Genomic DNA, 14,377 nt, shown 5'->3' on the forward strand with positions numbered 1-14,377 from the left:
AGGCTGAGGCAGGAGAATCACTTGAACCAAGGAGGCAGAGGCTGCAGTGAGCCGAGATCATGCCACTGCACTCCAGCCTGGGTGACAGACTCGTCTCAAAAAAAAAAAAAAAAAAAAAAGACACAGTACAGTGATTAGAGGTCTGTGAGTCCCCACCACTGGGCTTTAGTAAACACCCACTTAATTAGGTTTACCATTACTTGCAGTATTTCCCTGGTCCTGCTCACCCCACCACTTCTGCTTGGAAAACAATCCTTGGCTTTGCCCAAGATGATGGGACTGGGGCTGGAACTCACAGGACAAAGGAAATAGAAGTCTCAACTCTCCTCCTGAGGGCAAGTTCCAGGTTGTGTCACTGATCCCTGGCCTCTTGCAAACTCACCCATGCCCATGGTTTCCATTACTTCCTGGACACTAATAATAGAAATTTCCAGCTCCATCTATGGCCCCACTGCTTAATTTGATCCATGTATTAAAGGATTTCTCTACCTACTCAGTGATCCAAAATGTACCCTCTACCGTCCTCTTACATTCCCTCCTCTTCATGGTTTCCTAGACAGATGCTGTGGTGGTCATACTGGGCCTTTGCCTCATCTTCTCATCCATGGTTCTATTAGGCCTTTCAGTGTCTTTCAAACATCGTCTCTCCACTCCCCTGCCTCCACCCTCTTATCAGCTTCCTCATATTCCTAGGCAAATCTAACTCCCCTTTCTGCTTTTCAGCCCATTAATACCATTCAGCCTGCCCTACCTGCTTCAACACCATGTTCCACTGTTACATGTGCAGTGCCCTAGATGCCTTTTTCATAGTCGTGACGTGTCCCTGGCCCACTCCCAGTGTTCTAGACAACGGTGATCAGGCATGAATTCTCCAAGGTCCCAGTAGTCACCCCAGCTCGACCACCCTCCACCCCTACAGGGATTTACAAGCAGGATTTTCACTTTAGACTTTTTAATATTTCATACAGCGATTATGGTGCATTCAGGAACCCAACCCCCCAAACCCCACTAGGAGGGCTCCCACCCCTGCCCTCCCACCCCATTTCAGGGCCCCAGGGCTTAGGGTGGAGGAAGGGGAGGTAACCACCCATCCAGGGACTGACCCTGGAGACTGTCCCTGCCCTGCCTCACCCTCCCCCAGAGGATAGGGGGCAATACTTGGGCACAACCCCTCACACCCCTGCCAACCCTCCTTGTGCACACACATGCACACTATGGCTCCTTGCCAAGCTGGTCAGTTCCTGGCAGGGCCCCTACCCAACAGCACCGCGTGGGATGGGAGCAGGAGGGCTGGGCTGGGGAGACCCTGAGAAGGAAGGAGGCCCCAGCTACGGGACTGCAGGAGGGAAAGAGTGGGCCCCCCCCCCGACCTTGTCCATTTCCCAGAGTCTCTGGAGGTCCCTAGATCCCCGTGCAGCTGGGGATGGAAGGCGGGGGTAGGAAGGTGAGTGGCCGTGGCATGCTTTCCCATAGCTGATCTCAGGGTCTGGTGATGATCAGGGTTCCAAATAGGGGCTGTGTCCCTGTCTCTGAAAGGCTGAGAGCAGGGCTTCATTGCACAAAATACTGTGGGAGGGCCACACACAGGGGGTGGGGCCCAGCCAGTCTGTATACAGAGATATTGCATTTTAAAAAATGAAAACCTCATTTAAAATCATTAAAAAAAACAATGAAATAAACAAAAAAAAAAAGGCCCACATAATATGAGGCAGGTGGGGCAGGCAGGAAAGCAGGCAGGGATGCCTCAGACTCAAGGCATTGTTACCATCTTGTCTGAGTTGAGATCCTCAGCCTGGACTAGCTCTGGACCCCTGGCTGGCCGTGGGGTAGTGGTCCTGGGGGATGGTATGATGAGGGGTAGGCCTGGCCTCAGTGTGGGAGGCTGGCATGACCATGCTGTCCGCCGGCAACTACCAAGACAGAGACAGACAGACCAAGTGAAGGAGTGATGAGAGCTTTGTTAGCACCCAGCAGACAGGCCAATGGTCGGGTGTTTGGGCAGGCAGCAGAGGACAAGTGGGCAGGCGAACATGGCTCAGGCAGGTAGGCAGAGAGTAAGCAGGGAAGATGTAGTTGGGGGCTGCCCTGTGAGGGGTGTGGCATCCCTCCAGCCGCTGCCTGCTGGGGCCTCTGTCTGTGGCTTAGAACTCGGTGTCCACCACGCGGAAAGCTGGCCTGCCTGCAGGGGAAAGCAGAGCAGATGGCTGTTGGTGGGCAAGCAGGTAGGTGGGTGGGGCAGGGAGCAAGACAAGGGCCTACACCCACCTGAGTCAGGCATTGATGAAGACCGAAGGCTGGCCTCCTTTTGTAGCTGAATCTCCTTTAGTGCAAATATGGAAGTAGCTACAGATGGGGGAGACATAGAAGTAGGGGATGACCCATGAGGTCATCTAGGACCAGCCCCACATAACTCCACTGGAGGAATTAGAAAAAGCTGCCCCTTCTTTGAGAGGCTTGACCTTCATCTGTCAAACAATTCCATACACAAACCAGCTACAACTAGGGACAATGAAATATGGACTACTATACGACACAAAGAAATCAACATTAATTTTGTCAAATGGATTATGGTATTGCAATTACCACCTGTTAAGTCTAGGTGATGGGTGGTGGTTGGGATTTGCTTTATATATTAATCCAGTAAGGAGATAAGAAAGTAGGCAAATTTTTTTGTAGGTTTGATAATACTGTTTTAAAAAAATCTTTTATAGGTATATGCTGAAATGAGGGATAAATGCTATGATGTCTGGGATTAGATGTGATTCAAAATAATCAGAGAGAATATAGATAAAACCAGATTGACCACTTATTGACTCATGGGAGTACTTAGGGACTCATCACATTGTTTTGACTAATATATAAATACATATATTTGAAAATATCCATATTAAAAAGTTCTTAAAAGCCAGATATAAAAAGTGAACATCACATGTGATTCTATTTCTATAAAGTACAAAGACAGAAAAAACTTATCTTTGCTGTTAGAGGTTAAAACAGTGGTCACCCTTTGGGAGGGGGCTGGGAATAACTGAAGGAGATGCAAGGGAGCTGAGGGCAAGGAGCTTCTAACATTCTGTTTCTTGACTTTTGTGCTGGTTACAAGAATGTGTTTCATTTATGAAAATTCATACTTATGATTTGTGCATTTTTTAGCACATGTAAGGAAATGTCTACTTAAAAAAGGTAAAGTGCTATTACATATATTTTTATGTATGTTTGAAATTTTCATGAAAGGTAAAAGGAACTGAAAACTAAAAAATATCTTCATGACAAATAACCCATCACACATGTGAACAAGATGTCCCCCTACTTAGAGGTGGCACAGCCAGATCCTATGCAACCCGCCAGCTGGCCCCAGCAGTCCTGTTTCCCAGTCCCCACACTAGCTGGTCCATTCCCCAGCTCCACTCACTGTCAGGAAGTTTGTGGATCCGCTCCCCCAGACTGAGGAAGAATGGATGTTTCATGGCATCCTCTGCAGAGATCCGATTTCGACCCTCAAACTGAGTTGGGGGGAGGTAGGGGATAGTATTGATATCTTCAATGAGTAGGTCTCCTGCCCACCTCAGACCCTGCCCCTGGTTGGGTGGGGGGGTCCCTGTTTCCCCATACCTTGAATCCCTTACCCCCAACACTGGCCCAAGGTGGTCTCACCTGCAGCAGCTTGGTAAGGAGGTCAGCCCCGTCACTATCAAGTCTGCCACAAGGACAAGGAAATCTGCTTTAAAATGAGTTTGGACACCCTGGCCCTTAACATGCACCCACCCACCAGCCTCACCGGGGTGCGTGGCTCAAAAGGGCCTCGGCTCGGTACTTGGGGTAGTTGTAGGTCTTGAACTCTTCATTGGACAGGATGCCTGGCCACGTCTCCTCAGTTGGGGTTCCTAGTAGGGAAGAAGAGTTACCCTGAACATCTCACAGGTCTTCCCTGTGTGTCTCCACAGTGCCTTGGGCCCATGCCTCCTCACCTAAGATGCGGAAGATGAAATGTAGTTGTTCCTCCACCGTGGAGCCCGGGAAGAGAGGCCGGCCTGTGGCCATCTCATAGAAGATGCAGCCCACACCCCTGAGCAGGGAGGGCACAGTGGAGAGAGAGACAGCTGGCTGGGTGGCTGTTGTGACCAAGCCACCCCCCTTACCACATGGTCCCCACCACACTTCCACCTGGCCTTACCACATGTCAATCTGAGTGGAGTAGTCCGTGGACCCAAGCAGGATGTCAGGGGGACGGTACCACAGTGTCACCACCTCATTGGAGTACGTCTTTGTTGGGATTGACTTGGCCCGGGCCAGACCTGTCATAGAAAGGACAGCTAGAATGAGAAGGTCATGGGCCAAGTCTAGGGGAGAGTGCAGTTGGGACCAATGGTGTCCTAGGCAAAATCTGGCGAGGCTGAAGGGAAATGAGATTAAGTGGTCGTGGGAAAGTAGGAGGCTGGGGGCCAATGAGAAGAAGGGGGAGGCCAGTGGTACCAAAGTCAGCCAGCTTGAGCTCTCCTCTCTCGTTGATGAGCAGGTTCTGGGGCTTGAGGTCTCGGTGTAGCACCTTCTGCCGGTGGCAGTAGGCCAGGCCACGGAGCAGCTGGAACAGGAACAGCTGGGGACCCAGGAATGGCAGGCAGAGGTCAAAGACTATCCACTAGCCCGACCCCCAGCAGGCACTGCTCCCCTCCCAAACACAGACACTGGGCCCAGAGCCTTGTCACCAAAAGAGGACAGGTCCCAGTGCCCTCCAAGGGCTCCCAGCAAAAAAAGCCAAAGGGAAGAGTCCATTTCTGGGAGATTTGTGGGTTGGAGTGGGTGAGTGGGGGCCCCCTTGTGCCCCTGCTTCCTGGCCCACACCCACTTTCACGTTGTGCATGTTGATGATGTTCCCACAATCATCCAGGTACTGCTTCAGGTCCTTGTCCTGAGGAAAGAAGAGGTGGTACAGAAATGAGGGTTACTTCCTATGGCTCCTGGCCTTCTCCCCACCTCCCCCTGGGACCCACTGCCACTCAACCTTACCAGGTACTCAAAGACAAGGGTGAGGGACTTCTCCGTGTGGATAATGTCATGTAGCGTAACAATGTTGGCGTGTTTGAGGTCCTTGAGCAGAGACACTGCAGGAAGCATGGGAGTGGGACAGGGGAAGAGTCAGGGTCCTACCCTCAGGACAGAGGTGAGGACAAGGACTAGAAAGGGGCAAGCCCAGGTTTTCTTTCTCCAGACAGTTCAGGGTAATGCCTTGGAGCCACCAGCTCTAACCCACCTCACGCCAGAAAGAAGTTGTGTCTCCATGTTCCAGATGTAGAAAATAAGACTCAGAGGACAGTATGGAGCAAGAACCTGGGATTGCAGCTCCAGGCTCATTTGGCACTAGATTTTCACAACCTGCTTTTGGTTTCTGGGAAGGGGCCTGGCTCTAACCCTCAGTACATAGGCCTGCAGCATTGTGTGAAATTGAATTCAAAGTCATTCCATGTGATATTCTGACTAGAAATTGTTGCTGTAAATAAATTAGTGACTACTTTCAGGGGTGTTCTCAGAACCAAAGCTAGCAACCTGGTTTGCAATTCATCCACCTTTTATCCAAATGGGAACAGATTCCTGGTTATCCTGATTATTACCTGGATATGCGGATGACAGAAGCCAGAGTGTTCTCGGCAGGGGAGGGGGGGCGGTCCTAGAACCAGTCTTTGTTCTCATTATGGAGTGTGTGCACCATGGGGTGGGTCAGGGAAGCCTGGGGCAGATGGGATGGGGGTGTGTACCTTCCCGGATGGCGGTGCATGGTGCTCCCTCTTCATGTTCCAGTCTGATCTCCTTGAGTGCCACAAGGTTGTCTGTGAGCTTGCTTTTGCCTTTGTAGACGGTGGCATAGGTACCCTGGAATATAAGGAAGTGTCACAGGAGAGGTGCTATGAGATTCTAGGAGTTCCCACTGACCTCCATCCCCGCCATGGGCCTCCAGGCTGCCTCTCACCTCGCCCAGCTTGTCCAGCTTAATGTAAGTCTCCAGTTTCCCAAAGCCAATCTCAGACTGTGGGACAAAGGAAGCAGGTTGAAGCAGGCTCAGGAGAAGGGTCTGGGAGAGGAGGAGAAAAAAGAGAGAACAGGAATAGAAGACACTTACCAGGCTGACACGACGGAGGCGGCGGCTGAGTGGCTTGTCAAAGATGGGGCTATTGAGGGTCAGCTTCTCAAGGTAGCCCTCAGGTAGCCGGATGTCAGCTGGTAGCGATAGGCGCTTGTTGATGTCCTAGCAGGTAAGGTGAGAGAGAAACAGGATCATGAGCTCCACCTCCCCAGGTCCAACCCCCTTTCCCAGCTCCTTCACAAACCGGACAGGGCGTTACACACCTCAGTGGAGATCTTGCGTGGGGGATGGTTGCGCATGCGCACTCTCACTGGAGACTGCACCTCATCCGAGGATGTGGCTGAAGCCTGATCACTCTCCCCATCAGACCCCATCTTCAAGTCCTCGTGCACAATCTCTGGTGGCAGGGAGAGGGGTAGGGCAGGCCAGGTGGGGTCAGGTACCACAGGAAACCCCCTTCCCCATGAAACATATTCCATCATCACACATGTGTACACATGGCCCCCAGAGTAAACCTGGAGTCCCTCAGGGAGAGGGTGATGGGGCCCAGGTACATCTAGAACAGGTTGAACTGGGGGAGGGTGCAAAAGTCACCTAGTGGAACCCTCTCTTCCAAGGGCAAACTGAGCTCAGAGCCAGTAGCTAGGTGGTGGTGGGGGTAAGCCAAGGGCCCTGGGAAGGCAGGCCCAGGGCAGGCAGGTATCAGAGGCCTGAGGAGGCCACCTTGGAGGGCAGAAGGGCAGAGGGAGCCTTGGGGCAGCTGTGGCAGGTAAGGCACCCTCTGCCCCCCACCACGGGGCCTGGCCAGAAAGGCAAGGAAAGGAGTGCAGATGGACAGATAGACAGAGGGTGTTGAGAGATGGGAGGGAAGGGGAAGAAGAAAGCACATGGGGGGCAGAGAAGGGACAGAAAATAGAGAGGAAAATGAGGCATGTGGTCAAGAGGCAGCACCTGGGAAGCAGCCTGGGGTCATATGGGAGACGGAGTAGCTAGTGGACCCACCTGGTGCAGAGCTGAGTGGGCCCCGTGCAGAGCGAAGTTCCCCAGGAGCAGCACGTGTGGGGGCCTCTCCAGGGTCACTGCCACCACCACCACCACTCTCATCCAGGCCTATCTGCTCAGTGGCACCATTGGTCTTGTCTATGCTTCGGCTACCTCGGAGTGTCATTGACAGCTGCCGTTTGATCTTCTTCATCCGATCCATGGCGATCTAAGCAAGGGCAAGGATGGAAATGGGTCTCATATTAGCATTTGCTTGATCGCCATGGGTCCCCTTAAGCCCACAACCTAGCAGGGAGCACTGACATGAAGTTGTCAGTGCTCACTCAACCACTATGGACCCCCTAGGGCCACTTGGGATTTCTGGAAACCCAGCATGGTCGGGGATCCTTGTCAATACTTGCCCACCCACACTGCCAGCCCCCCGGGACCCTGCTCCTAAGTAGCCCACCTGAGTTCTTGGATTTAGGTGGCTGATTGAGGGCAAGGGCCCAAATGATGGATTGCTGGCCTCTAGGGGAATAGCCCCACTGCAGGAGAAAGCTCCATAGCAGATCTTCTCAGGTACAGATGCAGTGATGGGGCCAGCCATGGGTCGAACAGGGCGTGGGCCCAGAACTGAGGGATGGATGACATGGCCTCGAGCACGCCCGTAGAGTGGCATGGTTCCCCTGGCACCACCCCTGAAGGCCAAGGCAGACTATTCCCTGTGCCCACAGGGACCCTCCCCTCCTGACTCCTCTAGCAATCATCGTCATGACAACCACCGGGTGGGGGCATTGTCAGGGTGTCCTGCCCAGACCCAACCACTGAGTGGGATTGTTGGGCGGGGGGGTGGGATGTCTCAGTGTACACCAGCTGTTCTCAGGGCTGCCAGAAAGGTTTGATCAGGTTAGGACCCTTAGGGTCTAATCCAGACTTTTACAAGCCAGGTCACATTTCTCCTCTACTCAAGAATGTACTACATTTCTCATCACCCCAAATACATGCCCCAGTCCTCAATGTGGCCCGCAGGTCTTTACCTCATTTGCCCCTATTACCTCTGATCCCCCCTTCCTCCAACATTCCTAATTGCTGTTCTGTAACCACACCCAGCAGAGTCCCACCTCAGGGCCTTTACACTGGTTGTTCCTGGTACCTGGAACACCCTTCCCCTAAATTTCGAAATGGCTCACTCCCCTCTCCCTTCAGGCCATTGCTCAAAAGTCACCTTTTTCATGAGGCCTCCATGAATAACCCTATTTAAAATCTCAACCATCCCGAGCTCCCTCACCTTGCCAGTTATCCCCCCAGCACTCATTACCTCCTCAGAAATGATACCACCTACTTATTGGTGGTTTCTTTAGTCTTTACTGTCTATCTCCTCACCGCCACAACTAGAAGATCAGCTCCGCCAGGGTAGGTTTCTGTGTTTAGATCACGGCTATATCCTGAGGACCTGGAATAGTGACTGACACAGAGTAGATGCTCAAAAAGTGCTTATGGCAGAAAAAAGTGAATCAGAGGGCTGAGGGCCTAGGACCAACCTCTGCTGAGGTGTTGAGTCCCTGCTACTCACTGAACAACCCTAAACAGGGTAGCCCAGGGATGCTGGCATCAATAGGAAGATGACCTAGATGGATTGCTGAAGGGAATGGGGCCACCAAAAGGCTTAGGCCAGCCTTCTTCTGCTTCCTCCTGGGCTCTGGGCCAGCAAGGAGGGGGAAAGACCTGGCCCAGGAACCATCTGGACTCACAGCAGGGCCTAAGATGGCCCTGGGCCCAAGGGAAGCAGAGTTAGATAGGAGGTCGAGGATGAGACGGGCTCGATCTGAGGAGAGAAATGGGTCATCTGCTACCTTGAAATCAGGTGCTTCCCCCAGCAGTTCCCACCCCAACTCCCCTCTGGCTGAACTCACTATCCCCAGGAGGGGTAGGGGCCAGCCTAGCAGAAAGACCTCAGATAGAGGATGAGGTCCAACCATGGAGAACCCAGGATAACGACAAAACATCCTGACCTGGGATGCTGAATACTGGACCTAAGGTGAGGAAGGTAAAGCATGGCCAGCTCCCAAAGACAACCTTGTGTCCCCATATGGCGCAGATACCCAACTGCTTTGCATGTTGTGACAGGGAGTAGGGGAGGGGCTGGGGGAGACTGGAAGTAGGGCTGAATGGAGGATGGGGAGGGAGCCAGCAGGAGCCATGGGACCACGACCTCTAACTGGAAACCCCAAGGGCTGTACATGCTCTGGAGTTCAGTTTTTTTGGAATTTTAGGAAGATTGGGTACAAAATCTGTATTTCACATAACAAACACTCCCAGAAAGGGGGATGGGGGGAGCTCAGGCAAGTCCCTGTGAACAAAGATACTTGAATGTTTATATGCAAGGAAACTTAAATATCATTTCAGTTGTCTGAGCTTTTTAGATTTCAAAAAAGTGGAGGGAGCAAGAAACTGGACATAAAACCTCACCCCAAAAAGGGCACACGTCCTGCCTGACCCTTCTGATCCCCGAAGACATATACTCATCCTCAGCCTACTCTCATGCTCAAGGATACTCACCACACTGACCACTAAGGACTCGATCATCACACTCTATGTCCTGATCCCCATTAGTACATGCTAGACTCTCAAGGAGGCCTCAATACATCTTACCTGCTATCATCTCATATACCCATCAGCATTCAAAGCCCCAACACATAACATATCGCCCTGAACTCTGCCAGCACACACTCAGCCTCCTCTAAGTAACTCTTGCTACCACATTCTTGGGCCCCTCCCTGGCCTAGCTGCTTGCCAGCTTCTCTGTAGCACTGACCTCCCTCGTTAACATATTGTTCCCCTCTACATGATTCTGACCTCTATTAACATGCACTTGGGGTACTCTATAGCTGACCCACATTAGCACTCAGTGGACCTTCTTCACGCAGCACCGAATGCCATTAACATAAAGTAAACCTTACAGATAGATCTCTAACCAGTATTACCCACACTCAGGGCGCTTCACAGCTATGACCATCGCTAACACACATTCCAGTCCTTCCACTGTCCTGTCCCCTCAGTCAGCACAAACTGAGCCTTCACTCAGCCCTGATTCCTATTAGCACACGCTGGGCCTCACACAGTCCTGTCTCCACATTAGTGCACCCTGAACCCCTACTCAGCCCTATTCCCCAGGGACACACAAACACACTGTTCTACCATGGCCTGACCCTCATTAGTGCATATAGGTCTCCATTCAGCCCTGACTCCCATTAGCACACACTTCAGCCCTCCCTAGCTGTAATCCACTTTAGCACAGCGAGATCATCACACATTCCTGTCCTCTATTTCTCTCTGCTCCGACCCCTCCAGATATAATCCCTGTTGGACCATACTTGGATCCTTTCATGAAAGCCTTGATCTCCCTTATTATACACTAGATTCCCTCCACAGCCCTACCCCCAAGTAGCACTCTCTGGAACCTCAAAACACTCTAGTCCCCTTCAGACACACACAGGCACAATGTTCGCTAGGTTCTGACGCTTATTAGCATATTCCAGACCTCACAGATTCTCCCAATGGCACACGTTGAAGTGCCTCTATGGCTCTAAACCCACATTAGCAACCACCAGAACTTCTTGTATTATCCTGCTCCTTCCTAGTGTGCCCTCGAGACTCACATTCCTTGTGTTCATGGACACACATTTCACATCACCTTGACCCTTTGTGCACTGAGCCTCTGACAGTGCTAAGACACTTCCCTCCCCACCCCCCTTCCCAGGCCCGCAGACACACAATTCTCATCTCCCTTAGGCCAGGCTCAGGTCTTCCACCGTCCTTCCGCCATTAGATACCCTCAGGTCCCTCCTCCACTCTGCCCTCATTAGCATGTACTGGGCCCCAAACCACCCAGACCTTTGTGGCCACAGGCATATACCCTCTACAGCCATGACCCCCACTTGGGCACACGCCACAGTCGAGTCCTTCAACTACCTGCCCTCCACAAGCACACACTGCACTCTCACACACTGCAGGCCCCACGGACAGACACGCAGTATTAACACCATCCCGGCCCTCATCGCCACGTGCCAGGCCTCAGAGCTCTGATCCCATCAGCACACGTTCTGGTACCTGTGCCACCCTGTCTCCCATAAACACACACCTGGCCTCTTTGCGGACATAACCCCTATGAGCATGTCTTGGAACTTCCTCGACATCCTACCGGCCGTTATACACCCTCGGGTCCCTCACCCGCTCCGCACCCCGCCCTCTTTCCACAAGCACACACCGGGCCTTGAACTTTACACAGTCGTAAGGCTTAATGCCACATGCCCCGACCCCCGTTAGCAACCCCCCAGTCCTTCACCCCACTGTCACCCATTTCCACACCCTTTGGTCCTTTGATTTCCCCCTGATCCCCATTAGCACCCACAGCACTTCCCATCCCCAGCTCGCAGGACGGGCCCAGGGCGGGGCCAAGGTCAGGGAGGCCCCAAATGACCCCCCTGCCCCGGTGCATTCTGGGAAATTCGCCGGGGGTGGGGGCACCTGCCAGTCCGGACCCCCGGGCACCGCCCGGGTGGGTTCTGAAGGAGGAGGGGCAGCCCCCACGCCTCGGGGACGCGCTCACCGGCGGGGGCGCGCGAGCAACCTCAGAGCCGCGGGGCCGGCGCGGCGGCGCCTGGGGCGGCGGCCCGGGATGAGGCCGCGCGACCTCCTTGTCCTCCTGTTCGCCGCAGGCGCCCGTCCCAGTAGTCTTCGGCCATGGTTGCTGGGCCCGGGCCGCCGCCGGCTGAGGAGGAGGAGGCGGCGGCGGCGGCGGTGGCTGAGGCGGAGGCGGCGTCCCGCTCAGCCGGCCATGAGCTTGGCCGCTGCGGGCTATGCCCCCGGGCTCGTTGGCGCCGGCTCGAATCCGAGTGCTCACGGCGGCTCGCGGCTCAGAGCCGGCTGATCGCAGAGTCGCGGCGGATCCCAGGGCCGAACAGCCAACGGCCCAACCGCCGCGCGCGCCGCGCTCCGCGCATGCGCACGCAGGCGCTGGGAAGGGTGAAGTGGAGAGGAGGGTACTCACCTCGTACTGCCTGTACCAAAGGACCCGTCCGCAGCGGGAGGGGACGCGGCCATTGCGAGCCCACAGCGGGATGCGGCGCCGGGCTGGGGACGGCACCAGGGAAAAGTGTGGAGGCTGTTTAGTACTCAGTTCCGATCTTGGCAGAAGTTTGCTAGCGCCAAAGAGAGCAGCGGCCAGTAAACTGGCGCGTCAGTCACCACTCGCTCCCCCTACTCGGTCTCATTTGGTACATCCTCATGGTGGCAAACGGGACTTTTGCAAAAAGGAAAAAGACAAATGAAGCGCTCAGTTCTAGTCCCTTGAGGTGCTTGGGGAGGAAGGAATTTTAAAGGTTCGCGAGAAGATGACTTTTCGAGGAGAGGCGGCCTCAACAGTTATTGGCCTTTACCACCTTAGCTAGGACAGCCTATCCCCGCCCAACTGCCCCCTCCACCGCTACCTCATTCCCATAGTGAACGTGTGCAGCCCTGCCCTTTGAGGTTGTCGTCCAGCCAATCGGATTTGCTCCCTGTGGCGAGGCCGAGCAAGAATAAAGGGCGTGGCTGACTGAAGAGGCGTGATTTCGCTCTCTACCCAACTCCGCACGCCTCCGCCCGGGTTTCATAGGTTTTCACCGTCGCCGGAGGTGGGGTCTCCTTTTTGTTCTGAGCTTCTCCTTCAACTATAGGCCGAATATTCCGCGAGATGATTGGTCATAATTGCGCTCAATCGGGTCTGGTCCCGCCTTTAGCCCGCCTCTCATTTCCTACAGCGGGCCTCCCGGGGTGGAACAGAGGCTGAGGAGGGAGGAAAGAGGCGGATCCTTAGAGATGCGGGAGCCACTACTGCGCATGCTTGGAACTTCGCGCGACGCGGAGCTTCTTTTCTGCCTCACGCTAGTATTTGCATAGGCGCCCTGCGTTGGATATTTCTGCCACTTCTCTTGTCCGCCACAGGCCTCCCCCGTGCCTCCCCTCACTCTGCGGGTTTTTTCTTTTGTTTTGATGTCAGTCAACACAAGTAGAACACTCCGCGGTTTTATTTCCATTTTATTTATTGGGCGCCTGTTGTGTGCCAAGCACTACCAGGCCGACCTAATCCCTCACTTCCTTATGCCTGGAAAACCACACTATCCCCAAGTTCAGCTCAAACGGCTGCAACCTCCAGCAGGCCTTCTGGCACATCCTTACACTACACCCCTGTTCAAAGGTAGCGTCCCCGGCTCTTCCGGGCTTCCCTTTATGGCAGCCTTGGTCACAACAGTTAGGACTTTCAGTAAGGTTTATATTAGTGAAGATTTACCGGGCCATGATGGAAGTGGAAATATTTGACAAACACAGAAAGCCAAAAGTCCTCACCTTGGCCTAGAACAAGTCCATCACTTCTCTGACCTCACCCCTTTCTCTTCTTCCCCTCACTGCCGCCTACTAGCTCTCTTTCTAGCCGTTTCTCAGAAACGGGCACAATCCAGCCTTAGGGGCTTTGCATTTGCGGTTCCCTTTGCCTGGAATGCTCCTCCCCCACATCCACGTGCCTCATTCACTTCTTCCCGGTGCTTGCTTCAAAGTCATGTCCATGAAGCCTTTCCTAATTAAAAATTCCTACCTGCACTGCCGTCATTCCAGATCCCCAGATCGGGCTCTATTCCTCACCTTTTCTTTTTTTATTTTTAAAGATGGGGTTTCACCATGATGGCCAGGCTGGTCTTGAACTCCTGACCTCAGGTGATCCACCGCGCCCGGCCCTCCTCACCTTTTAAAGAGCACTGATCAACTTCTAAGGTTCATTTTGCTTTCTGTGTTAATGGTGTATTCTGGGTCTCAACCTAGCAGAACATAAACCCTAGAACAGGGATCCGTTTTATCCATGCTGTCTCACATGCCTAGAAAGTGACTGGTACACAGCACACAACAAATGTTTGTTGAACACCTGAATGGCAAATAGTTCCAGGCAGTGACAAGAGAAACCTTTGTCCCACCTTGTCCTTTGTGGCTGCTGGGTGCAGGGGGCTCGGTGCAATTATGCAACCCCTGCCTGCTGAGCCCTGATCTCCCATCTCACTGGTGTTACAGTGGTAGACAAACAGCAGAATTAAATGGAATCAGGTGGAGGGGCAATGACTAAGATGCAACCAGGATTCAATATGCCTGACTCAAAAGCTGGTTTTGATGGAGAAGGGTGTCAGGTATGAATAAGGTGTCAAGGAGATCCAGGAATTGTGGTGGGGAAGAAATGGAGCTGTAATGGGGGAGGTGCAGTGAACAAGGTGTCTGGAGTGTCTGCAA

At 53.3% G+C, this 14,377-nt stretch overlaps 1 protein-coding gene across 9 annotated transcripts; it reads right to left on the minus strand.

Annotated features, from left to right (window-relative positions):
- Window positions 1-1,027: 1,027 nt before the first annotated feature.
- On the minus strand, window positions 1,028-12,526 carry CDK16 (cyclin dependent kinase 16). Of its 9 annotated transcripts, XM_012477369.3 has the most exons (17): window positions 8,382-11,302; window positions 7,530-7,696; window positions 7,082-7,289; window positions 6,343-6,476; window positions 6,116-6,241; window positions 5,966-6,022; window positions 5,754-5,868; window positions 5,008-5,102; window positions 4,847-4,909; window positions 4,474-4,597; window positions 4,175-4,295; window positions 3,969-4,066; window positions 3,779-3,884; window positions 3,655-3,697; window positions 3,413-3,503; window positions 2,266-2,343; window positions 1,029-1,910 (listed from the first exon to the last, which is right to left on the minus strand). In XM_012477369.3, exons 2-17 carry the CDS (start codon window positions 7,668-7,670, stop codon window positions 1,870-1,872), a joined length of 1,641 nt encoding a protein of 546 aa, XP_012332792.1. In that variant the 5' UTR covers window positions 7,671-7,696; window positions 8,382-11,302; the 3' UTR covers window positions 1,029-1,869. The 9 variants fall into 9 exon arrangements, with proteins under 9 accessions (XP_064220452.1, XP_012332792.1, XP_012332795.1 ...); XM_064364382.1 differs by having other exon boundaries at window positions 1,028-1,910; window positions 7,530-11,313; XM_012477372.2 differs by lacking the exons at window positions 7,530-7,696; window positions 8,382-11,302 and adding an exon at window positions 12,114-12,283.
- Window positions 12,527-14,377: the final 1,851 nt, after the last annotated feature.

This window comes from Aotus nancymaae, unplaced genomic scaffold (assembly GCF_030222135.1).
Source record: "Aotus nancymaae isolate 86718 unplaced genomic scaffold, 86718_ANA_hifiasm-v0.15.2.pri h1tg000058l, whole genome shotgun sequence".
Classification (NCBI taxonomy): domain Eukaryota; kingdom Metazoa; phylum Chordata; class Mammalia; order Primates; family Aotidae; genus Aotus; species Aotus nancymaae.